This window comes from Panthera leo, chromosome C1 (genome assembly GCF_018350215.1).
Source record: "Panthera leo isolate Ple1 chromosome C1, P.leo_Ple1_pat1.1, whole genome shotgun sequence".
In the NCBI taxonomy this organism is placed as follows: Eukaryota; Metazoa; Chordata; class Mammalia; order Carnivora; family Felidae; genus Panthera; species Panthera leo.
In genome coordinates, this window is record NC_056686.1 from 75,376,415 (window position 1) to 75,403,662 (window position 27,248).

Sequence of the window (27,248 nt, forward strand, 5' to 3'; positions counted from 1 at the left end):
GTTTTATATATATATATATATATATATATATATATATATATATGAACAATTTCATCAACACTAAAGCATTAATGCAGAATATATGAGTTAACGTACTGAGTTGAGATGGCTTCCAGTTGACCTTCATTCATATTTCAGCTTTGCATTTGACTTGTAGAATACCCCACTGCTGAGAAAAACAATTATGAATGTCTCCTGCATGTTATATATTATCTCTAACAGAGATGGTGCAATTTAAAAAAATACAAAGGGGCATAGAATTCGAATGGATATGTTTGTGCATATGTGTTGTGTATAAGCCTAAATATTTATGTTTGAAATATTTTTAAAGCTCTTCAAATGTTTCACTCTGAAATAACGGGCCAATCTCGGGTGGAAACATTTGCTTAGGTTAGCTTCACGGTGAAAGCTAGCATTTATTATTTTATCTTTGTCACGTATTTTCTCAAACACGTACATGCTCGGGTTTTGCTTCTGGTAATGAATTATTAGAAAATATAAGATCATGTTGTGAGTTGAATGTTTTTGGCCCTCAGGTTTACCATGTAGTAAATCTGCATTTTGGTGGTGAATCCCTTTGCCTGAGATTCAGTGGTTTTTGGTAAACTTTCCTGTTTTAAAGTAGCTTTTGTGTAAAATAAAGATTCCGTTTTTATAACAAATGGCAAATAAAAACAGATTAAATGTTGGAAGAAGTTCACTGTACTAATTTGTCCCTGTGCAGCTGTACTGTTATATTGTTCGCCAGATGATGGATTTTAGATTTATGTGTGAATCTCCTAACAAGAGTAGGAGTTTTCAAAATATGCTACAACGCTCACAAAATAACCAGCCCCTGAAAAGAGCCAGATTGATTCTAGAATATAATATGTTGGGGCAGGAGGCAGGGAGGGGTGAAATCTGTCACAATCCTAAATAGGTCCCTCTTTCCAATGGTGCTCATCCTTGGGGACCCATGCTCACAAAGCAATCCAGGTCTCCCCCTCTCAGCTCTCATCTCTCCATTTACTGTTAGTTTAGTACTAACACTGAACAGTGGACCAGAAAAATAAAAAGTAGAGAACTGCGAGGTGAAATTTTGAGGTTTAGTAAAAGAGGAAAAATGGAATTCTTGGGTAAAATAAGCACATGATAGTTTGACCTTTTGGATACAAGACTTTCTGTCTCTCTTTCTCTCAAACTCCTACCTGCCGCCCCCGGCCCACCCACCCTATGCACACACTTTCAGGAACACATTAGATGCCTGATAAAAGTCTTTCCTCTGCTGGAAGACAGAACTCGACATATACTGAACCAGATTATGAAGGAAAATGACTGCTGAAACCAGATGGCCACATTTTTCCCTGGAAATGAAGTACTTCAAGGGAGGCATTCACCCACCTGGAAGCGCTTGAGGAATGGGAGAGACACGGAGGAGAGGAAGCCAGTGTGTGATGTAAGGCGTCAGCAGGCATTCAGGGACTTCTAGGAGCCCTGGGACGCTGGGGTCCTGTGCTGACAGCCTACTGGGCACTGACCAGGCCCCCCAAGCATGCTTAAGTGTGGCTTCACATTCTCTGGCATTCCCTTCCACACTACAGAGTGGTTTTTCCAGAATGCAGTGAAGGCCTGATGGCACGGGAGAGGCTGCGCCCACCCATGCCTTTGTGGGCTCTCTCCCCTTCTCCTGAGAGCTGCAGACTCAGTCCCTCTCCTCTCTGAGGTCTAGAGAAAAGCGGTTTCTCCAAAGGCACAGCGTTGCACCTTGAATTCAAGCCCCATGTTTACAGAAGAAAACAGATCTGTAAGCCAAAGGAGGATCAGAAAAAAGTCATTTTTAAAAAATACGTAGTCTTTTTTAAATAACAAACCTCTTTTCATCCTGTGTGGTCTCATCATCCTCTAGACTAGAATTATGAGTCTTCCCTCCTAAATACCAATGATTCTAGAGAACTGCCTGTGTGCTACTCAGAAGCTTTTCAAATTCTTTCTCATAATAAATACCTTAAATTTTGTATGCCTTTTTACACATGCCTCTTGTTTGTTTGTGTAGGGCTTGACCCACACCATTTTTTACTCTCTGCCTCCCTCTGCCGCTGAGATGAGAATAAATCAAATAACTTCAAATAGAAGTTGACCAGCATCTACTTCCTCCCCTGTTACTCCATTTCTCCTTGCCTTGCCTTGATCAAATGCAGCTCCCAAGATCTTGAGAATTCCATGGCCCCCATTGAAGCTCAGTAACTCCATTTCAAATGAGATGTTCTCAGAAAGCCTCATGTAGCACCCGGCACCAGGACCAGACATGTGGGTGCCCTGGGCAGGTAAGAATTTGGCACCCGCTTTAAAAATATGCTTTGAGTATTTATTTAATATGCATTTGGTAGAGATAGGGGACTTGGTCTCCTATTAGTAAAAATCATGAACTTTTGGTTCAACTGTCTAATTATTCGTTTCTCCCAAAACAAAACTCCCAAGAATGAGCTAGAGACAGCTGGGGGCAGGAGCTATCGGGCAAATGAGAGCTCTCTGCTCATAGCATTGCTGCTCTGAGTCTCTTCTCCCGGGACTCGGGAGCAGACCAGCCAGCCACTGGGGCTCACCTCTTTGTTCCCTTGGAAGTACAGAAATATCCCCTCTCCTGGCCCCCGTCCTCTCCCTCCCCACCCCTCTCTGCTTGTGCTATTTAGCATTTTCCTAATTACGTCCTCCCAAGTTCATATCCTCACCCGTTACTAAATCCCATCTTTGAGAGTATTAAGTCATACTAAGGATGACATTTTAGCTTGTACTCACCAAAATAAATCCCTTTCACTTATCAAGATGCTTCCTTCCTAGAATGGGGTTTCTTGTCACAATTTCAAATTCCAAATAAGAGACTTCTTCAATATACTGAATGGCAGTAGGACCAATTTACATCCCTTAGGCTGGTGAACCTAAAGAATTACAAATAGAAACCTGAGTTGACTGGTCCCCTAATTCTTTCAGTGACATTTGGCGGTCCATGTAAATTAGTGCCCCAGGCAAATATTTAAACCCCAGGAAGACCGAATGCCACCCCTGTGAGGGGAGCCTCCTTCTAGTCTTTGCCTGAACTGGACTGGAATTCCCATCCTTGTCTTAGTGTCTCAGTAGTGCTTCCCAGAGAAACTACTTAGATCATTATGGAGGGAAGAGAACAGTTCTGTAACCCTTGTCATAACAGAGCCAGTATCCAGCAATTGATCTGTGAAAAGGGAAAGGCTGAAGAAGTAGCCAAGTGAAGGAGAATTGATTCAGTCTGCTCGAAGAGGCTTGAGGAAAACTTACCGGGTTTGTGATACCTGGGCAGAATGATCCATCAGGAGCCTCATTCATGATTTCAAATTGAGAAAAGATAAAAATCTAATCATTTGTCCCAGATCCTTCAGCTTGTGCCCATCACCGAAGGGGGAATAGCATAATGGAATGCAACAGTAATGTCACTGAACACCTGCCACACGCCAGGTGCTCTACAAGCTTGTTCATGTGCACCGGCTCAATCCAGCCAACAACCTTTTGGTGTGCTATTCCTATTTTACAGATGAGAAAACCAACTTGAAAAGTGTAACATTTGCCAAGGTCTCATGACTGTTCAGAAGAGGAATCCTATTCAACTCACAGGTCTGCAAAGCCTATTTCTACAGAGGTGGAGGTAAAGAATACTTAACCTCAGCCCTTCCTCCCCTCTCCCCCACCTTGGAGTTTGAAGACTCACAGAGGACTCCGGTTTTCAGAGCTCACTGGTCTCTTCCCATTGCTTTTAGCCCAGTACCTCCTCCTGCTCCATATCTGTCCTAGTTTGTCCTCTCCTGAGCCAGTGAGTCACTTCCTGTCCATTTTATTTGCTCCCTCATTCCCCAATGCAATCCTAGAATTTTAGAACTTTCCAATCGGAAGGAACCATGTAGACTTTTCTGTAGAGGAAAGCCTAACTGGCTTTTTCAAGATCACAGACCCACCGTCAGAGGGAGCTGGCACCTATCTGCATGTCCCCCTGTTGAATACTCTCTGCACTCGCGCCGGCTGGCTCTCAGAAGCACAGCTAATCTATATTTAACCCAAGAGTAGAAGTGCCAAGATTAGCATGCAGGCCTCCTCCCTAACCCCAGTCCTGTGCATTCCCTAACGAGCCGCATTCATTTCAGCTGCATCTTACGTCTCAAGAACAATCCCTCCTGTGCACAGTGCATTACTGGACGCAAAGCACTTTAGGCTCCTGTCCCCATTTCACTTATAAGAAAACGAGGCTCTGAAAGAGACATCCTCAAGCGTTACCATTATTGAGCGTCTGCCGGAGACTTCGTAAACTTTAAGGCTTAAAACATATTAAGACAGGCATTATCTCCATTTATAGAAAAAGAAATCGGTCCAGGCAAGTCAAACAACTTATTTGTCATACATGAGGCTGTATGGTTGGTGGCAGAGCCAGGTTTTGAACTGGGGACTCTGTGGCACTAAATCTCCACTTCTTGTATCATGCACACTGTGAAGGTCCTATGGCAAGTAAGTGATGGGGTTGTGAGGACAGCTGAGGAATTCGGCATCTCATACGGTTTTCTGCCCTTTATGATGTGCAGACTCTGAATATTCTGGGAAAAAGATAATCTGCACACAGACACACACATATGCACAAACACAGTTTTAAACACCCTTTGGTGTAAATACAAAATTTCATCCAAAGGGCTAATGTATTTTTAAACTTGATGGGTTTTTTTGAAAATGCAGTTTTTATTTAAATGTCCTAACCTAAACTATGGTACCATTCTGAATTTTGAATCCTGTGGGAGATGTTGGATAAAGACCCTCATCTTGTTAAAAAAAAGAAAAAAAAGAGTTGTTAACATTTTGGTTTTCGTTTTGAGGTACAGATGAGGCTCGAAGCGAGTTTGGGTTTTACTACAGAACTGCAGTTTAGCTCCCTGAGAGTCCTGATTTATGATAGGGAAATGCTGGCAGGCATTTTAGACTTGCAAAAAGACTACAAATCACAGTTCAGGCTAAATTCGTTCTAAATTCATTCTGCTGATTTAGACATTTGGAGGAGCGGGTTCTGCTGCCCTTACTGAATTCGTGCCATGATCCAGATAAAAAGCTGTGTTCCTCACCCCAAGCTGATGGTGTGTCCCTCCCTGGCTTTGCCTTTTGGCTGAATGCGCTGCTAAGCATGGAAAAAGCCTGAACCCAAGCGAAGAACCCACTCCTTGAAGCACAGATTTCCTTGGCATTTGCTTCTTCAAAATGCCTGCCTTTTAAGGCAAGTGGCACATCAGGCCCACTGTGAGTCACCCGGATCAGCTGTCTCCATTCACACAGTGGGACTGCAGCTCTTGGATGCTGCCTGTGCCCCACCCACCACGGAGCTCTGCTGAGGAAGGGAACATGACTTACCAAATAACTTTGTGCAATCGCATTCGTTGTTTTTCTATTCTTCTAGAAGATGAAAGAAATTGGCCCTCTTCCCTTTTTCTTCTGGTGGTGAGTCTAATTCCTCCAGCTTAGAAAAGAGTGCCCATAGAGAATTTTTTTGCAAGGCTGGAAATGAGCCAGATGGCTTGGGTGCTGCCTTGGATAAGCAGCAAAGGCCCTGGCTAAGCCCGTGACTAGAAGGCCTGCAGGAAATTAACATGCATCTCTTGCAGGGGGAGCCGTGACTCAGGGAATTTAGTGGTGCTCAGGATGCTAGAGGCCAGCTCATCAGGGGAGAGAGTATGGGGTCCTTGTGACTTCTGGAATTCAGCATCTACCCTTGCCATGTCATTTCCAGCATGATCTGCATATGTCAGCATGCTCAAGGGCCTGGCCTAACTGAGCCTAATGGGAGGGTGAACTGAGGTGTTCTCTAGGGCGCCTGCAATTCTAATATTCTCATCTACATAAAATGCTCAGTGAGTGGGCTGATGTTAAGTAATTTTCTTAAGAGTTCGAGCACATCATACATTTATTTTTGAGCTTTTGAAACGACTCAGTTTTATGACTTTTTCTCACCAAAGAACCTACAGCATAATAGCAAGTGGAGGAGGATGGGATTATTTTCCAGGGCTGTTCTGCCATGCCTCCACATCAGGAGAGCTGGGTGTATGATGAAGAGGAACTATCTAGGTCAGGGCAGATGGGACATTCCCATGAGGGCCTTCATCGTGCTCAGGTTACAGATCCCAATATGAGAAATGTCCTGAGGTTGTGCAGGTAAAAAGGTGACCCGTGAGGTTCTTGACCCTCTTGGGCTTTAACACCAAAGCTTGAAATCTGAAGCTGATCCATCACCGCTGACATTGAGCCCAGAGTTTGACTTGGGGCTGATGGATGCCTCCACGTTTTCAGTTCTCAGGTTTCTGTTGCTTGGGGCTCTGGGTCTAAGTGTCTGAGCGGCAAACAGGCTTCCAGTGGGAGAGACACACACCCCAGTCTTAGGTGGACTGAGACATGTCCGCTTCTCCCTGCACTTAGGGTACAAATCGAACTGGGTGCCAGCTGCCATGGCAGACTGTATGCCCTTCAGGCTCACCTGACACATGGTGAGCTGCCCTGGAGCTGTGTGCTGTGCACCTCCTCTGTGCCCTGGTGCCCAGCCCTACACTCGGGCTCTCTTGTGTCTAGAAGAAGAGAAAGCAAGATCTTTGCCCTACACAGAGCCAGACTGTGTGCCAGCCGCTGGGAAGGCACTCAGCTCCACCCTTCAGGTGGGATTGGAGTCTCATCTCTACCGTAACACTTGAATAGCCTTATCTCTCTGAGCCTCAGTTTCCTCTTCTATAAAATTTACATTCTATCCTACAGATATTAAGTGTTTGCTTCTAACCAGCTGCTGCCTTAGGTATTGAGGATACAGTGAGATGACGGGGATGAGAAAAACAGGGCCCCACCCTCGTGGCAATACGGTTTTAGGAGGATTCCATGAGGTTGTATAAAATGCTTAGCATCTTGTCTGACCCTGGTGGTGCTCACTACTGGTTAGCTCTAATGACTTTTCCTCCAAATGTGGTAGAAAATCTTTTAAAACTTGCCCTTTCCCACCTCAGTCTTGCATATGTATTTCTCTTTGCCTAGAAGTTTCTTCCTTTCTTGCTTTGCCTAGTTAACTCCTGTTCATCCAGTTCTTGGGGTAAACGGTCACTTCCTCAGTGTAGTACCTCCCTGACCAGGTCCCCGTTCAGGTTCCCCTGTCGTGCGTTCTCATGGCAACTGGCACTCTACTTTGAAGTATCCGTCACTTTGGTAACTACTATTTGTTTAATGTCCGTGTGCCTGACTCGATTGTAAAACTGGTGTGGACAGCATCCACATCCACTGGAAGTCTCAGCTCCCAGCTTTGAGATTTTCCATTAGTATCTTCCCATCCAACTGGCTGCCATGTGAAGGCGATGTTCTCTTCCAAATGAGAAAAGTATGCTGGACCAGAAAAAGGAGAACCAGGCCCACCAGGAGCACTGGGGCCCTTTATTTCCTCCCTCTTTTTTCTGGCCTCATATGAAGAGGAGGGACAGCCAAGAATGGCTGAAAAAACAGGCCAGGCCCTTGGGCAGCACCTACATCTCCCTGGAGGCAATCAGGTAGCCAAGTCACAGTGCAAAGGATGGCATGCAGGGTTGTCCATTGGTAACAAGACTTACCCATCACCACTCAGGGCGCTGCTGAGAGCAGGGCAGTCTCCTTCGTACCACAGTCACATCCTTACCTGCCCTCCCATAGCCAGGCAGTGTGATTTAAAGGAAAAGGCCTATCTCTTGTAACTAAATAGAAGAATCTTGAAAAAATGAAATCCAATGCCACATGGCCAGAATGTCAGTCACAGAAATGTAACCATGTTGACTTTTCACTCTCACGCAGCATAGAAGGGTGCCCCCAGCCTCAGTACAGCAAACACTGTCATTTACATGTGACTCAGTGCAAATGTTAATGTTCTTGCCCTTTTGGGCCCTGTGGGACTTAACAAAGCAGTGATGTGACCTGACCCCAATGTTTTTTTGTGGCTTTTTGGCCAGCATCCAAATCCTCTGGGCAGTGCTGGACTTCCCACATGCATTCCAGCAAGCCCACCATATGGAACTGCATGGCAGTCCTCTTTGCCAGGCCTTTCTAAACTTCCATGTCTTTGTCCATGCTGTTCTTTCAGTCGGAAGTTCCTTCCTTCCATAGAAATATGGAATATTATGTATCATCTCTCTACCTATCATCTATCTGTGTATTGGTCAAACCTCCATTCATGCTTTAAGACTAAGATGAAGTATCATTTTGTCTCCAACACCTTCCCTGACCACCTTCCTTCTCCAAAGTTAGAGTTAGGTGTTTTTATTCTTAATAACTATGTAGTGAAGCTTATTTATAGATTTCCTCCTCACTAAACTGATGACCAAAACCACATCTTGTTCATTTTTTTATGCCCTTTCAACCAGCAGAGTGCCCGGCATGTTGCAGAGGGAGAATGAGTAAAAGGCAGAAAGCCAGACATTGGCAGACTATGTCATGGGGCCACTGGGTCAGCCAGAATGCCTAACAGCAAGTGTATGTGCCAGAAACTACAAGGGGGAACCTTTGTGGACAGACCATGAAAATGAAGAGGAATCATTCAAGGCTTGAGGGCAAAGAAATAGCAGGAGGGAGTAGAACTGTGGGTACATTACCTGAAGGTATAATAGGTATGGTGAAATTAAAGCATGAACATCTTGTGCCCATTCTACAGATGGGAAAACTAAGGCTCAAGGAAGTTAGATGTCTTACCAAAGCACACAGAGCTAGTAAGCAAAGGAATCGGCTTCAGCACATCTGACTTCACAGAGTTTGTGCTCTTAGATGCTATGCAAAAACACAACCAAATCTGCAACCACTACCTTGAACTTTTGTCCATCAGGACTTTGGGGAATGCTCTCTCAGCTGTGTTAAGTTAGACTCCAGAATGTAACTAACCCTCTCTGGGTCCACTTTGGTTTCCTCCTCAATAAAATGAAAGACATTGAGCTAGGTGATTGTAAGGCCAATTTCAGTCTGCTATGATTCTCCATAGAATCCAACGGACTTTCTCGCCTGGAAATCAGCTTGGCCAAAATGCAAGCGTATTGGTGTATTGGCCCTAAAAACCTTCTTGTGGGCTGCAATCATGATCCCATAATACAACAAGCCTGTGAAATATTATCTTAGGGGTCTAACTATTCTTCCCAAATAGGCCTTTAAAATATACCCAGGCAACAACGTAACTGACAGAGAGTATCTTTATCTGAATAGTCATACCTAAGTCCAAGTTTCCACTCCCTCTCCATGGCCTTAGGGACTTCATTCTACCTGTAATTCTGTATCATACTGAAATCAAGTCCAGCAGCAGTCCCCAAACCTGTGACCCTCCCCCCGACACACACACACATCGATCTCAACCAGACATATGTGTAGTGCTCGGACTTCAGGCTGAATCTGAGGGTAGAACACATCTCAAAATGTGTGTGTGGTTCAGAATGACCTCTGACATGAAAAGTTCCCACCCACACCACTGAATAACATCCTGTTATTTTCCTCAAATCTATGCAGTAACTCCTTTGATTGGGCTTTCATTTGGAATAATCTGTCCAATGCCATTTTTCGGAAACATGCAGAACAAGATACAATCTCATTATGGTCAGCTACATAGAGTGGACCTTTCAGAGCATAAAGAAACATCTGTCCTCCATCTGCAGTGCCTAGAAAATAGGGCTTTCAATAGAGTACATTGTAGGATGCTAGTGCTTCTAAAAGGACAAGAAATCCATTTCTACTAAGATCTCAATAAGTATGTCTGACAGAAGATTTTCATCTTACATACCAAAGAGCATTTTCCAAAGAGCATTTCTCATCTGCAAAATGGGAAAGAGTTTTTCTAGAGAGCATTTCAAAGAGCAGAAGGTTTAAGAACATAATCTCTAGATTCAGCCAGACGCAGTTCAAATACTTGTTCTGCCACATAGTAGCTGTATGATCTGGAAAAGGCTTAAACCTGACAATTGTAAGTTTTTTCAGGGATGTAAAATAGAGAAAGTAATAATACCTACCCTAGGAGATAATGTTTTCAAAGAGACTGGCTCGAAATAAACATCAGTTCTTGTTTCTGCTTTGTTACCACTGTTGTTCATACCAGGGGCGGAATGGCCTGGTTCCTGCTGCAGCTGAAAGAACACGGGATTTGAAATGAGAAGCCCTGAATTTGCACTCCACTGCTACCACTTACTAGGTGTGTGACCTTGGGGAAATCACTGAATCTTTCTCAACTCAGCTTCCTCATCTGTAAAACAGGGAGACTAGGTAACTCACCTGTAACAATCATGAGGTGCAAATGAAGTGATTTATGTGCATGTACTTGGCCAGCTGCTGAACTCTGTGTGTATGGACTTATTTGTTATTGTTAGTATCATGAACTGAATGTTTGTGCCCCCACCCCCAGTGCAAATGTGGAAACTCTAACCTCCAATGTGATGGTATTAGGAGGTGGGGACCTGCAAGGTCATTAGGTGAGGTCACGAGGGTGGAGCCCCCATGATGGGATCAGTGTCCTTATAGGAAGAGGAAGAGGGGCGCCTGACTGACTCAGTTGGAGGAGTCTGTGACCCTTGATGTCGGGGTTGTGAGTTCAAGTCCTACGTTGGATGTAGAGATTACTTAAATAAATAAAAACTTGAAACAGAATGAGAGGAAGAGTCCAGAGTGCTCTCTCTGTGTGTCTTGTGATGGCAAGAAGTCGGCTGTCTATAAGCCAGGAAGAGAGCCCTCACCAAGAACCAAATCGGTGATACCTTGATCTTGGGCTGCCAGCCTCTCGAACTGTGAGAAATGTGTATTGTTTAAGCCACTCAGTCTATGGTATTCTGTTAAAGCAGCCCAAACTGATTGTGACAATAACACTACCAGAACCGAAGAACATATCTAGTTTTGTTTTGTTTTGTTTTCTCAGGAATTTTGATTTACAGAAATCTTAGTTGTATGCTTAAGTGATTACAACTGACTTCCACTTAGTCACAAAAGTGAGGATTCTGGGGATGGACTAAGGCGTAAAAGTAGAAGGTCTACTTTCCCAACAAAATGTCACCATCTCTGTATGTTTGTCTTAGACCTCACCCCTGTGAACATTTAAAATGTGGCCTGGTAAAGAGCCCACATGTCTGAAGAGGTGCTGAGACAGAGAAGGGTTGTCGTCTGTGGTTTCTGCTATTGGGTTTGGTTTTGAGGTTGTAATTGTTCATTTTTTGTGGGGTTTTGTTTGTTTGTTTGTTTGTTTCAGATTTCACCTCCCACCCTTCCTAGAGCATTTAAAACAACTGGCAGTTCAGCCACTCTCCACCCTCCTGGGTACCTGCTCGCCTTTGTCTTTCCAGTAGGGTGGAAGTCATTGGGCTTGGGACTTTGAAATCAGCCAGACTTGAGTTTGAATCTTGCCTCCAAAACTTTCTAGCTGTTTTACTTTGGACAAGTCACTCAGTTTTCTACATCTCAGTTTTCTCATCTGCAAAATGGGAAAGAATAATAATCATCTCCCCAGGTGGTTGGGAAAATTAAATAAAACAGTACCCTGAAAATTCTTAGAGTCATATCTGACACTGGATAGGTCATCAGTTTCCCCTTCCTTTCTCTGAACTCTCTTCTCACCCACTTCTCACTCCTTAATTGACATTTCCCTGGGACCTTTGGTAAGGCAATTGCTAATAGCGCCAATAGCTATGGTGAGCCTGCAAAAGACTGTCCTGGGGGAACACTTCTAACTTCTAAATTAAAACTCCTGCCCCAAGTCTTTATAAATGCTATGACTTTGGAGTATCTCAGTTAAAACAATATACTCCAGGGGCGCCTGGGTGGCTCGGTCGGTTAAGCGTCTGACTTCGGCTCAGGTCATGATCTCACGGTCCGTGAGTTCGAGCCCCGCATCGGGCTCTGTGCTGACAGCTCAGAGCCTGGAGCCTGTTTCAGATTCTGTGTCTCCCTCTCTCTCTGCTCCTCCCCTGTTCATGCTCTGTCTCTCTCTGTCTCAAAAATAAATAAACGTTAAAAAAAAATTAAAACAAACAAACAAACAAAAAAAAAACAATATACTCCTATTGAATATATGTGCTAATTGAGTATTTGAAAGCGTGTGTGTGTGTGTGTGTGTGTGTATAAGTCTGGATATTCACAGAAGATCACATGAATCATGTGAACGATGAAATGAAATGGGGTCAGTTATGTCAAGGGGTTTTTAAATTAAGCCAGAAGGTCATTAAGGAGATGGGCCATATGCATGTTTTCACCTGGTAAAACCCTGAATTTTTGAACTGGGCCAAAGTGCAAATATTCCAAAGACTTAGCCTGAACACCTGCAACTTCCTACGTAAGAGACTTTGCTTGGTGATAGCCTTAGTGACTAGGTATATTCAGCCAAGATTGGTTTTATGCCACCAACACCAATCAAAAAAATTTTTTTTTATTTTGTCAATCAAAAATTTTTCTAAACAATATATGCAGGCATTCCTTTTTGTCTTTTAAATCTTTGGCGGAGGTGGGGAGGGGGGTGAGGGAGGCACTATTTGGGTTGCTGCCCAAATCTGTGTTCCCCTGAATTGTAATTCTGAACCCCAAATAAATGCTTTTGTTTTTATTGTAGCTCAGCTTCTTTTCTTGGTTGGCATTTCTGGTGTCTGAAGAAGTGGGATCTGAGGTAATAGCGTCTCACCTCCTGTGCTGATGTTGGACCAGCAAGGTACCTGCTTGAACCCTCTGTGCTCTGTTGTCTCCCCACAGCCCGAGTGCCTGTGGTGAGCACCCCCTCCCCCCTCCCCCTCCCCCCCCCCCCCCCCCCCCCCCCCCCCCCCCCCCCCCCCCCCCCCGGCTCTGAATCTCCCTCGTTGGTTGACCTTTCTCAGAGGCTATCCAAACTAGAAAAGCTCTCTGGAGCTTCTGAACCAACCTCTGTCACTACTACTTCTCTGCCTTCTTTCCCCCACCCCCCACCCATATACCCCAATTTAGCTGAGCTTCTCGCCTATAACAAGCTTGAAGCCCGCCCCTGAATCCTCCAATCATTCAAGCACACTTTGAGATAAAACCTAATGAAGGGGGATCAGGAATTCCCTCTGTTTCTTATCACCCTTGGACTACAGCTAAATTGTGAGCTATTACTAAAGAATTGCCTAATACCCTTGAAGACCCTCTAGAGTTGGCTAAAAAAATAAATAATAACAATTTGGTCATTCAGATTTATAATCCTGGTTATTCTGATTTCTACCAACGTATTCATATGCTTGTAAGTGAAAGCCATGCTGGGGAAACTTTAACTTAGATAAATTCACCTTAAAGGGACCCTTAGAAGAGAGGAATCCAAACTTCTGAGAGACAATAGAATGTGCTCCTTGATTGATGTACAGAAGCTTCTAAAAGACACAAATGGCTTCAAAAACAGTTCTATAAGGATCCTTATAACATACAAATAATACAAAAGTCTTTAGTAAAAGACTTGGGCCATCTATGCCAATAACTCTAACGTTTTTTGTCCATCTGCCAAAACCATAATTTGGATCCAACTATTCTTTTTGAGTTTCATACCTGAGACATGGCTAAAATTCAAAACAAAACAAAAAAATAAGAAGCATAAGGTCTTTGCCTCTGTTTGCTTATATGTATATGTTAGAGATGTGTGATATTGTTCTACCTCTGGTTGGTATTGCCAGAATTAGTTTGTAAAAGATCTCTATTTAATTGGCTTGAGAAAAGTCAAGTGCTTATAAATTAAGTATTCTTAAATTTCTCAGAAGTATAAAAAAAACTAATGCAATTTTTTTTCAAGTTCATATAATCTAAAATAACCTTTGCTAAACAAAAGCTAATTCAAGTTTCTTGGTTTAATCCTGTCTTCAGAATTATCGGTGTTAAATATAATGAGATAAACAACTTTTTTTTTACCTGGATTTACTAATCAAATAAGCTCATTTATCTCTATCATGCACAATTTGTCAACAGCGAAAAAAACAAATAACTTAAAATGATGATTAGCTGTGTAATAGCTAATCCAAGTATAATGACTAAAGACAAGTAATTTAAATAATTATAAATAAGATCAAAGTTTATATTAAGTTAAACTAAATAATGGATATTCATTGGCTTTCTAAATCATCTTTCCAAATAAGATAAACATCAAATGCTAAACATGAGTTGATCTGCTTTTGGCTTTTTAATTTAAATTTTAAAATATTATGAGAAAGAATAATTTCATAAAATGAAAAAATGCATGCATGGGGTAGACTGAAAATAGAAAATATGTGTCTATTTATTAAACTCTTATTTTAGTCACTTTCGTGGTGTTATAAGTGTATGTACTGGGACCTAATATACACTATATTTCCTACTGTGAAATGATCCAACATGTTTAAAAGCCACTGCTCTTAATATCCCGGTAAATTGAGCAACAGAAGGTCTATGTGGCCAGGTGAAAAGGCCAATATCAAAACAACCACCTTTCTATCCTATAGATATAGTGGTAACTCCTCAAGACCAAGCTGTAATCACTCTTTGATGGGTTTATACTTTGTTGCCTTGTCTTTTCAAATTTTCAGCCAGGCAGCAATCTGTTTAAAAGAACTTCCCCCAGGGTGCCTGGGTGGCTCAGTGGGTTAAGCGTCCGACTTCAGCTCAGGTCATGATCTCACAGTCTGAGAGTTTGAGCCCCGTGTCAGGCTATGTGCTTACAGCTTGGAGCCTGGGGCCTACTTCAGATTCTGTGTCTCCCTCTCTGCCCCTCTCCTGCTCATGCTCTGTCTCTCTCTGTCTCAAAAATAAAAACATTTAAAAAAATTAATAAACTTCCCCCATTTCTTACAACTACTTGCAAGGCTGGGAATTCTGGTGGTGGTTTCCCTTATAAATACAGCTCTGCCATCAGTTTAGGGAGTTGTCCTACCTTTCTAATCTTTCTTCTGCCTAATTCAGAACAACCCTCCTCAGCAATGATATGGGGCTCCTATTGTCCTTGCCTGTTTTATCATTCCCATTCTAGCGGAGCAAAGGCAGGATGAGTCTGCTGACAAATAACTCTCACACTGTAATTTCCCTAGAAGTGTATGGTTTACTGAAACGCCCAGAGTCTAAGAGACCCCCAAAAACGAACCACCAGAGTCCAGAGTCAAAGCTAAGCAGCAAGGGTCATTTATTGCAGGTTTGAACCTGGACCTCTGCGCCCTCGTTGCCGGTGACGCCGAGAGGTCCTGAGAGAGGTTTTTACACCCCTTTTATAGACAGGTACAAACAAGTCATGGGGAAATCAGGAATTTTCCACAGTTACAGAGCTGCGATTGGTTGGTGTTTAAAGTTGGACACTTAACAGTATTCGATTGGTTCCTGCCTTTAGGTCAGACCACAACCGGGGGTACGGGTATCACATGATTGATCAGGAATACACGGATGTGCCAGGCAACAATGATTGATCAGGAGTACACGGATGTGCCAAGTAACAATGGTTGATCAGGAATATACGGATGTGCCAGACAAAAATGATTGATCAGGAATACATGGGCGCGCCAAGCAATTGTACAGAAGTGGAACAAGCTGGTTAAGCTTGGTTAGGTTTCAGTTTCCCGTAACTTAAGCTTTTAAGTTTCAATTTGCTCAGGCCTCTCATTACTTTCATGATACTGTATAGAAGGAATTTATATTCATTTAACGCAATGCATAAGGAATTACACCATCCTCTAAGAGTAAGTCTGCAATTACTCTGTTAACAACTGCCTTATATCATTTCTTTTCTAGATAAACTTTATAAGTTTTGGAAATAAAAAAAAAAAAAAAACACTTGAGGGGCGCCTGGGTGGCTCAGTCGGTTGACAGTCTGACTTAATTTCAGCTCAGGTCATGGGATCAAGCCCCACCTCAGGCTCCACCTCAGCATGGAAGATTAGGATTAAGATTAGGATTCTCTCTTTCTCTTTCTCTCCCTCTGTCCCTCTCTCCCATCACACACACTCTAGATCACTCTCTCAAAACAAAACAAAAACAAACAAAAAACCACTTAAACTAACAAAGTTGAAACTGCCAAAAAGATTTTAAAAAAGAAAGTAACTGTGTCCTAAAGTAAAATGATTGTTTCAAAATAAAAAAGGAAAACAATAAGACAAAACCTAAATACATCTAAAAAGTTGTAGAAGGCTTATAGAAAGGAATATTCAAAAGGAAATTTTATAGTCAAGCTAAGATTTGAATGGATTTATTTAAATTTTAAAAAGGGAAAATGTTAATATCAAAAATACACTGCTACATTAGAATTCAATTTTTCTCTGTAAAAAGGATAACATTTCCTTAAATTATGGGAATAATAACTGCCCTTAATAAAAAATTATGAACAAAGACCTTTCTTTACCTTTCGTGTAATATATCTACAAAACAAAGATTCTATGTTTTGTCTTCACCAGATCTTTGATTATTCAAGTAAACCAAGTTTTCTGGTATTAAGAGAGTCAAGTTTTGCTTCCAACTATGCAATCCTTTGTATTTGCCTTTGAAATCTTTTATTGTCACTTTGGTCAAAAAAATACTTAAAGATTGCTTTACAATAGGGGTGCCCGGGTGGCTCAGTCGGTTAAGCATCCGACTTTGGCTCAGGTCATGATCTCACAGTTTGTAAGTTTGAGCCCTGCGTTGGGTTCTGTGCTGACATGACAGCTCAGGGCCTGGAGCCTGCTTCGGATTCTGTGTCTCCCTCTCTCTCTGCCTCTCCCCTGCTCATGCTCTGTTTCTCTCTGTCTCAAAAATAAATAAAACATTAAAAAATTAAAAAATATATATTGCTTTACAATAATCTTATGATCCTATTTGGTCAAATGTTCAAAACCTTTCTGACAAACTTCCCCAAATCGCATTCTAAATAAAGTCTTTTTGACCTAAAAGTAACTGACAATTCTAGAGGGTCTGAAATTTTTCAAAAGATCTGTTCCCTCTCCTTATAAAATGAAAAATATTACATTAATTAGGATTATTTGATATGCCCAATTACATGTCAAATAAAAAGAAATACAAAGCCTTCTTTATGTTGTATTTGTATAAATAGATATCATAAATGTTGTAGAAAGTATATAAAATTCCTAAAACTCTAATAAAAACTGATTTCTTGATGTTTTGTTTTCCAGGTTTAAAGGACCCCCCTTTCCCCTCTCCTTTCAGCTATCTGTAACTTACCACAATTTGGTACATTGTCTTTACAACAAAGGTTAAAACATTTATCTTTTTCTCCCAGAGAAAAAGAGTTCAAAAACTCTTGTTAAATATTCTTATTTGTCATGACAAGGTATGTATTTGCATAAGCTCAATAGGAATCTGTTCTTGTAACAGGACACCCAATACTCATAGCCTCTGTTTCTTTGATCCACAGTTGACAAAAGACAATATACTTCACCGTGGTAAGGGCCTAATTGCTTCTATTAAAAATAACAACACTTTAGTTGAGCAACCTTTTCACAGTGTGCTCTTGGGGAATGAAAACATTAAACATCACGAACCTTACAACCTGTAGATTTCGTCTATTAGAAAAGACATCTCCAAAAAGACTCCATTCGGTCTCATTGGCAAGACTCCCAACAAGTACAATTTAACCAATCCTTGTGCCAGAAAATTCCAAGAAATAGACTCCTAGATTCACATTTCACATCTAAAAAACAAAACAAAACACCAAATCCTGAACAGACCTATACATACCAACTGATGACCTAAAAATAAAAATTCCAGGAATTGAAGCACATGAAAGCCGAAAGAGACAGCTTTCCCAGGATGAGCCCACCAGGCCTGTATACCATTTTTTCACTGTTGCTTCTACCTTATTTGTTTGTTTCCCCCCTCCTCTTTCTCTTAGAGAAACGATATTCTTATCCACATTTCTCAGTCTACTGTAAAAAGAAGAAACCTCTCTGACTGTTAGACCTGTCACCAAAAAACTCTGGTATGTTCACCGTGTCAGAGACACCTGGGTCTTGCCTATAACTAATTTCTCTTTCATCCCAAATGCTACTATTGATTATACCCACAAGCCTATAAATGTTACCTATTGGGTTATTACAACCAGGTGTTCCCATACCTGCTTCAACCTTTCCCCAGTCATATCTGTACTAGCTCAACTGAACACGTTATAAAAAGAGTTGCCTACAATGACTCCATTTTTGTACTTCGTAATCAATCTCGTTAAAAAATGAAACTGTACTGTCGCTTCTGTTTTGCCAAAATTAATGTAAGGTTTTACTTCCTTAGATCTGCTCTATCACTTTGAAAATTACTGAACCTTTAGTTAATGAATATTCCATCATTCTTCACAATTTCTTAGATTAATGCCTTATGTCCATGATGTTTACAAAATATTACTTTTCCTAATTGCTCTTTTTATGCTTATCATCTTGCTAAGGTCACTCTAAAACCTCTACAAGCATCTAATTATGCACTCCACAAATTGATTCATCTGAAACTCCAGGTGGCTTCATAAAGCCCCAGATGAATAAACTGCCTGAGAACCATTTCCTGACTGCCCGCTTGTTGCTCAAATGTGGCCAGATCCTAATGACAGTGACACCTTAAAACAACCATCAATGATTAAAAATTCTCCCCAACATCAGACATGACTTCCTGGGACAGGTCCATCCCAGCAATGAGGGACTAAGTTATCTATGGTTGAAAAAGTTAACGTACCATTTATTCTGTGACTAAGAGCTCCACGTTTGTCAAGACAGTTTTTCCTTTGGTTTTATTTCCTGTGAGTGCCTTTTCTCTGCGTATCTTTTTGCATTTTCTTTTAAGTTTGCATCATGTCCACATGTCAGCTATTCAAAAATCACTTTAAAAATTGTTAGTGATGTTGGGGAGCCCCTGGCTGTCCCAGTCGGTGGAACATGCAACTCTTGATCTAGGGGTTGTGAGTTCAAACCCCACATGAGGTAATAGAGAAATTACTTAGAAATAAAACCTTTTAAAAAATATTTGTGATGTTGGAATACGTTCTTGATTTATATACCCCACAAACAATTTTGGAGTATACCCTCCAAAACTTTCTAGTATATGAACAAGGGAAATTGTGGCTCTTAAAACTGAAAGCCACTGTTAATAGCCTTAATAGCCAGAAGAAGAGATTCTAACCCTGTGGACTCCTTGCCATAGAATATTTGCAAGTTCCTTAAGTTCCTTAAGATTTGTAAGGTAACCATTTGTCACCAATAATGGTAGCAATGTTTATGGAGATCTTCCCAAGTGTCAAGCACCGTGCAATGTACATTTCACACATTTCGAGTTAATTTTCACGAAAACCTAATTACATAATAGAAAACTAAATCTCAGAAAGTTTCCTAGCTAGCAAGTGACAGAGCTGAGATTCAAATCTGTTACAGGTTTATTATAAGGGGCATAAGACTTAGAAGGATTGAGCACATCAATGCATTTAAAGTGCTTAGAACAATATTGCTTGCAGTAACTCTCTCCGCTCAGTACGAACACTAAGATTCTGGCATCAGGGAGGAATTTTGTAAGTTAGAGATACGGCTGAGTCTGCAAAACTACACGAAGTTATTTAGATGAACTGAAATGTGTCCCAGTTATTCTGTGACTAAGAGTTCTACGTTTAGCAAGACAGTTTTCCCTTTGTTTTTATTTCCTATGAGTGTCATTTCTCAGAAGATCTCCTGCCACCAGTTCGAAGTGATTTGTGACCCCCTCTACCACCACCATTTTTATGCTTTTTCTATCATAAAGATTCTTAGCATAAAATCAGAGGAAGGTAACATTTTAAAGTGCAGCCATCAGGATGACCACCCACACAAGCACAAGTTTTGCTATTGGATCTTTCCTTTGTGTGTTTTCTTCTGTTTTGTTTCTACCCAAGGGAGATAAGAACAGGTGAAGTGGAGATGCCATGTTCCATTCCTAGTGCATAAAGACAGTCTGAGATCCTCTGTTTCCATTGTGTATAAAAATAGCGACCACATAACTGCCTGCTATATAAAACAAAGGAACAAGTAATATCTGAGCCTGACTGACTGAAAACACACCATGTTTCTGTAGTTGAATGTCAGGCACATAAAAACACAAAGCAAGAGAAAAAAGTACCTCCCTTTTGCCGCCAGAACCACACTGTCCAGTATGATAGTCACTAGCCATGTGTGGCTATTAAGCTCTTGGATTGCAGCTAGTTTTAATTGAGATGTTAATTGAGTTATTTAGTTGAGGTATAAGATGCACACTGGATTTCTAAGAATTAGTTAAAAACAGAATAAAATACGTCAATATTTTTATGTGGATTACTTGTGGAAAGGATAATACTTTGGGTTAAATAATACCATTAAAATCCATTTTATTGCTTTTCATTTTTTAAAATGTATACTAGAAAACATAAAATTAACTATGTAGCTTGCATTATATTTGTACTTGGGAGCACTGCTCTCGATTGAAGTCTTAACTTCGCCTTAAGTCTCTAGTACCTTAGAAATATTAATATACATTATTAGTAATATATAACATAAACATATTAATATCGAAGGTGGCTACATTCGAATCTAGAAATAAGTACATTTATTATGTACCTGCTAAGAGTACAAAGATTCATAGTACAGAATTCTTGTCCTTAAAAGCAAGTGAACTAAGATTCATTGAGTCCTACTATGAGCCAGGCCCTGGGCAACCTTGCAAGCTAGATATTATCATTTCCACTATACAGCTCAACTCCAGCTTCACAGCCTTCTCTATCTGGGAGCCAGAAAGCTTCTTGCCACCAAAATGAGCATAGGCACTGAGTTCTTCTCTGCACCCTTAGTCATAAATACCCTTCTTCTAACTCTGGCCTGTATGTCTCAGTCTTTTGGGGCTACTGTAACCAAATACCATAGACGCGGTGGTTTCTACGCACCAAACAATTTTTTCTTACAGTTGTGGGGACTGGAAAACCCAAGATCTGGTGCCAGCATGATTAGGTTCTAGTGAGGGCCCTCTTCTGGGTTGCAGACTCCTGACTTCTTGCTATGTTCCCACCTGGTGGAAGGAGCAGGAAGCTCTTGGGATCTCTTTTACAAGGGCATTAATCCCATGTGAGAGGGCTCCACCCTCATGACCTAATCACCTTCCAAAGGCCCCACCTCCTAATACCATCACATTGATGATTAAGATTTCAACCTATCAATTTGGGGAGGGGTGTGGATACAAACATTCAGACTATAGCGCTGTGTAACTTTCCCCCAAATGGGTGGGTGGATGTGTGCTTTCTGTATTGTATGTTCCAGTGACCAGACCTTTCTTTACCTTTAAATTTGTGAAATTTGCAATCCCGCATTAGGTAATTAACTGCAAGGAGATAATAATGATAATAGTGTCCAGGCTAGGAAAGCACAGAACCTTTACTTCTCAAAATGATTTACTTCTCAGTCATCTTGGTTTCTCACCACGTGGCATCACCAGAGGTTACTCTGATTTTTCTTGAAGACAAAAGCTATCATTCTTTTAGATCAAGTTCATCTGATAAGTTCTACTGTTTGCTGAGTCACATGTTTTCGTTGTGTCTGTTTGGATTTCCAACTGGTGTCTCAAACTTCACGTGCCCCAAACTGAGTTCCCGAGGTGCCATCCCTCCCCACCTGTTTCCCCTTACGCTATTCTCAGTCTCAGAAGATCAACACTCCACTCTTTCCGGCAGCCAGGCTAAAAAACTGGGGAGTTGGCCTTCGCTCTCTTATTTCACACCCACATGTAATCTGCCAGCCTTGGCAGCTCTCCCTTCAAAGTAACGTATAGCTACGCTTCAAGCACTTCTCACCACCAAATGCCAATTGCCCTGGTCCAATCCATCATGGGGCCTCCCTTCAGTTACGGCAACGGCGGCCCGACTTTGTCCCCCCTCAGTGTGCTCTCCACATAGCAGCCAGAGTTACCGTAACACATCTTAGATCGTTTCTCCTCTGCTCAAAACCCTCTGAGAGCACCCGCTGGCGAATCCTCTTTGGTGGCTTTCAAAGCCCCCACACGCACATTTGAGCCATTTTGGACTTCTTGCTATTTCTCAAAAACAGAGGCAGTCTCCAGCTTCAGGGCCCCCCCACAAAATACTCTTCCTCTGCCATCCACCCAGAACACCTTCATAACGTCCTTCAGACCTCTCCTCCACTGCCTCCTCTCTACTGAGGACTTCCTTGACCAGCGTGTTTCACACCTGCAATTGTTCTGCACAAATACTCCCTTCCCTGTTCTGTTTTTTCCCATGACCCTACTGCCGACTACCATACTGTGTCCTCTACTCATTTATCTCCCCCCACAAAGAATTTAAACTCCACAAAAGTGGGGATCCTATTTTATTTATCACTATCTTCCCAGTTCTTTGAACAGTGCCTTCCACAAAATAGATGCTCAACAAGTACTTGCCAGGTGACTGAATGACATTTTCAGATGAGGAAAACGAGGCCCAGAGAAGCTCAGTTGTAGCCCAAGGTCACAGGATTAGTGAGGGCAAGGTCAGGCCTGGGATTTTCCACCTGCGCTCAGTCTACTCTCTCCGTCTGGGTCAGGAGGTAAGAGGGGCAGCCGTGCCTTGGAAGAAGCACACACTGAGGTTCAAATGTGGATTTTGCTGGAAGCGCTGAGCTGAAACAGAAACAACTATTTTGGCAGCATTTTTGACAATCTGTGAGATTAAGGAAAGTAATGTGAAGGTATATGCTGAAGCTTTCCAGCTTTAAGACTGGCTTTAACTATTTTTCTTTCAGCTGTAGCTTTCTGGGGTAATGAATGTACCATATGTCTGTATCTCCAGGTTCTCATACAAATGAGGAAACTAAAAATGCCAGATGATTAAAACAGATTTCTGCTTGTTTCCATGGGAAATCAACTGCTGTGAAACCTTCAGAGATGAGAGAGAGAGAGTGTGTTCAGCTCAAGGCGTTCCCTGGTGAGTGGCTGCACTCTGTCTTCAGCCCAGGCCCCAGCCCACAGGTGAGACACTGTCCCAGGCTGCCCGCTGTGCCGGTGGCTGCGTAAGACTGCCAAGGTCAGCACGTCTTGTCCAAGTGTCCTTTGAGCGTCCACCACCACGGCCTGGCACTGTATTTCCAGGCCCTGCAGTGTCAGGGCCTGGCCAACCGTGCAAGAAAAGGCACCTACTAATGACAAACAGATGCTTAATAATGCAGGTCCCCCAGCCTCAACCTCCCAGTGTGGTCTCAGCGCATGGTGAACCCTCTAGGGAATCTTCTGGTGGTCAGAAGGACGCACCATCAAGGATTCTTGCTGGAAGAGTCACTGTTTCCTACTTGCAACTAGATGGAGCTAATTCAGGGGAGTGGAAGGGGCACTCTGTAAACACAGCCACGTATGCCCTGGGTGGCGGCACCAAAGAAGTCTCCAGGAGGCCGTGATGGTTACTTGTTCCCGTCTGCCCCAGAATTAGCACCAATTTGCCTAAATGAGACACTGCTGAGAAAAAAAGGCTGCAAAAGAGTCCCATGTTGTCTTGCCACTGGCAATCTCTGGCTTGTCTGGGGAAAATTGGTTCAGGAGCTTACTCTATACTAAGTTGAGAGGGAAAAGATAACCTTTCTCGGCTTTCCTAACCCAGAGTGTAACTCGGGCATGTCAGGGTGAGGCCCAAAGCTGGCTCATCAGCAGTGATGGAGAATGTAGAGTTTAAATTTGGATTCAGACAGCCCTGAATGCTCACGCCTCTTCTCCAACTTACTAGCTGTGAGAGCTCACAGCACTTGTAGCCAGTTTGAGTCTCTGTAAAGTGGGATGATAATACCTCCACCCCCTCCACGGGGGAGGACAAAATCAGCTAAGTCAAGTAAAAGCACTCACACGGGGTCTGATAGGCAGGGGCTGTGCAGCGCCTGGAGACTTCTCTTTTCTTACCCTCTGTTGCTGGGTTTTACTGCCAACATTGGAAACAGCTTGGTGAGCAACAAGTAGATGGTGACCTCTCTCTTGCCATAACCACCGTCACCAGCACCAGCAGCTTGATTCTTCTCAGAAGTGCTACCAAGGATGTTGACAGTGCAGGGGTCTCCAACTCTTCACATACTCATTTACTTATAACTGCTCAGCCAGGCTTGGCTGTCTTGCTTAGGTAGAATGTTTCTCGGAGAGGCTACGTGGAGGACACTTAGGTTGTCTTCTGCCCAAATAAACCACCAGTAGGACCCCATGGAATTAAGACCACAGGTCATAATGCATTTCAAATGTCTTGCCGTAAGCTCATCAAAATATTTTGACTCCTCTGTCTTCAAATGACTCACAGGCATGATTTCTTAGCACGGGGCCAACCTAACAGGTTCTGTGTAAGCCAGACCATAGGAAGCAGTAGTACCATTTTGTGATCCTGGGGAAGCTTTTAAATCAATCTTTCCATTACGGCCACGATATCCCAAATCATACTCTGGTAACATGCTCTATTTCTGTAGATTCCAGTAATAGCTACTGAATGCCGTCTCTATTCTGTTTCCACCCAACCCAGTCCTGATACTGATACTATCTAGACTTGGCACAGGCTCCACAAGTTGAGTGCAAAGGTCTCCACAGGACCACCCTCCCTTCAGATGCTAGTCACAAGCCCCCCAGGGATTCCCAAGGCCAACCACTCATCGGTCCAGCTGGCTACAAATCTGGAGGTTCCATGACTCCCTCAGGTTTGATAATTCACAAGAATGACTCACAGAACTCAAGAAAGTGCAAAATTATGATTACAGTTGTTTTTGAAGAGAGCTTAGGACAGAACTCAGCTTCTGTGCCCTCTCTCCATGGGGCGAGACTGTGTCTACACTCTGGGCACTTCTATGAGTTCACCAACTGGGAAGCTCCAATGAGCCTTGATGTCACTGTTTTTACTGGAGTTTCATTATGAAGACAAGATTGATCTTAATTTCTCTCCTCCCCAGTTCCTAGTTCCCCCAACCTGCCCTCCCCTCCAGGTCAATTTGGGCCAAAATCCAACACTCTAATAGCAGGGCTGGCCTTTCTGATGTCCAGCCCGCATCCTGAAGCTTTCTAAAGGCCCACATGAGTCATCTCATTAGCTTAACAAAGACACTTCTATCACTTGGGAAATTCCAAGGGCTCTGTGTACCAGGAACCAGGGACAAAGACCAAATATATTCTTTATTATATAATAATCTCTCATGATTATTTACAAAACATAAGGGCTTCGAGTTGAAGTTTTTTCCTTTGGGCAGTGGGAAATCAAGTGATTTCTTGAGCAGCTACTATGGGCCATAAATAATATACATGCTGAGAGCTGTACTTTTGGAAGATAATTTAGACAATTGCATGGAAGGTGGTCTGGCTGAAGTGAAGACAGGAAATGGGAGACTAGGAAGGAGGCAGTCACCCTTGTGTAGCCATAAAGTGATGAGAGCTAACGTGGGGGAGCACAAGTGGAAATGGAAAATCTGGGGGACATTTGAGAGAGGTTTTGAAGGAAGATTTCAACTTGTCATGTAACTTTTTTTGTTTTCATTTTTATAGAACATCTATTAATCTTTATGTGATTTGACAAAATCTGCATTATTAAAAGACGGGTAATAAAATTTAGGCTTATATCAAATCTGACATATTAAGTTCTATAGTATCTAGAATATTACGTAAGAAATGAGGGGAAAACTGAGGTGGAAACAGGATAAAAGCATCACTATATCTGCAGGTGTGGTCCATAGTGTGCAGCACATAAAAATAATCCTAGAGAAAATGCAATTGACTTACTTGGATGAAGTGTTTTTCCTTTTGGGGAAAGGAAGAGGGGGCAAAGAGGGGCAGGAATTCAAAGGCATAAGCAGAATGGTTTCTCCATTTCAAAATGGTAATTTAGATCATTGCTCTAGGGCACCTTTGAGAAAAAGAACACCTTGACCAGAGCAGGTTCATTGCATAATTCTTTAGTAATATGTACAATTTTCAAGTACTGGAGAGGACCCAAAGAATAATTTTACTTTAACTGTGCCTATCTATTTCTCTTCTCGTCCTCTGGGGGTTGATCTGTTTCAGCATCACATGGACTCTTCTCTACACAGTTTCTAGAAAACCAGATTCTTACTCTTGAAACACCTTCGATAAAGGAATCATCAAGAATTTTATCTCCATACAATCAGGGCTAAAATGAACTCCCCTTTCTGTAGCCTTATTTAAGGCTCTTCAGTGCAGGTGGCTCATGAAGGTTTCAATTCCTTTATTCAGAAGACAGCAGGTACCACTATAATCTTCTATTGCTTTACACTGAACCCTTCTGATTCCTTTATTTGCTTTTTGTTTTAATTGTTCTATTGTACTGGTGACAGCCTCCTCTTATTGGCCACTCTAGCCCATCTCCTTCAGGGACCCCTGACCATGTAAATACCTGTTTAAAGTTCTTCCATCTACTTCCTATTTCATATGGTAAAACAGAGACCTCATCTAGTCAGTAATATTGAATTCGATGTTTTAGCCTTTTCTTCAGTCCGTGATTCAATAGAAGTTTTGTTTCTGAGAATTATTTTCATCTGGCTACAAAACGACATCCCAACAGCTATGGTTGTTCCCAAAGCTAATCCCAAGGCAAACAAGCTGCCTACAAGTGCCACTAATTCAAAGGGAATAATTGGAAGGGGGTCTCTCCGGGCTGCCTTCCTCAGTCTTTACCGTGTTCCACCCAAAGGAGAGCCAATTGTAAAGCCATGTAAACACAGTCATAACAAAAATGAAGGCAGCATGAATGCAACCCAGCGGTGTTAAAAGGAGATGCAGGGTGAACAAGGCATGACTTTGGTAACCAAACAGTTGTTGACCCAAGGACAGTGATGGTCCAATTTCATCACACATCTGTTACACCTTCTGTGGTGATGCAACTGTGGTGACTTGTGTGCATGGCAACACTTTACTATCTTGAGCATTTTCAAGTTTCCACCCCAAAGGGGCAAAGCCAGGACCAATAAACTAGCATGGAGGTCATTATAAAGAATTTTATAATTTATAATTTATCAACATGATAAAATGAAGTCATGCTTCCTCCCATTGTGTGTCAAGACCAAAACCGTGACAGAGTCAATCCTGGCCATGATAGAACGTGCTGCTATGTCACCAGGGCTATGATGGAAACTCAGTGACATAGTCTCTTTCATTCTTGGAGATTTTCAACCTCGATAACTGCTTAGAATGTACCTGGTTTGGTGAGAAAGAATGAATGCGTTCCTACTTTTAGAAAATCACACATCTCCTTGTTCTGTGCCACTTTTCCATGTGCCACAAATTCATGTATGTTCTGAATTGTCATGCCTTCAAGTCATGGGACGTTAATGCAGTGTATGCCA

At 42.2% G+C, this 27,248-nt stretch overlaps 1 protein-coding gene and 1 pseudogene across 4 annotated transcripts in view; one reads left to right on the forward strand and one right to left on the reverse strand.

Annotated features, from left to right (window-relative positions):
- The window catches only part of LRRC8B (leucine rich repeat containing 8 VRAC subunit B), a 90,460-nt gene extending 67,549 nt beyond the window's left edge, over nt 1-22,911 (forward strand). Inside the window, exons 9-12 of one of the 4 annotated variants that reach the window (XR_006206275.1) lie at nt 10,100-10,192; nt 12,590-12,685; nt 17,816-17,902; nt 22,733-22,911. Coding sequence is in view for 2 of the 4 variants with exons in the window: in XM_042952711.1 (XP_042808645.1) it covers nt 2,178-2,263 (86 nt within the window). In the remaining 2 variants the exon portion in view is untranslated. Of the gene's footprint in view, nt 1-2,032; nt 2,140-2,177; nt 2,304-3,541; nt 3,653-10,099; nt 10,193-12,589; nt 12,686-17,815; nt 17,903-22,732 lie in introns of those variants that run through there. The other 3 variants (XR_006206274.1, XM_042952711.1, XM_042952713.1) reach the window with 3 other exon arrangements.
- Nucleotides 22,912-25,811: 2,900 nt separating this feature from the next.
- On the reverse strand, nt 25,812-26,876 carry LOC122227926 (annotated as a pseudogene).
- Between the last annotated feature and the right edge of the window lie 372 nt (nt 26,877-27,248).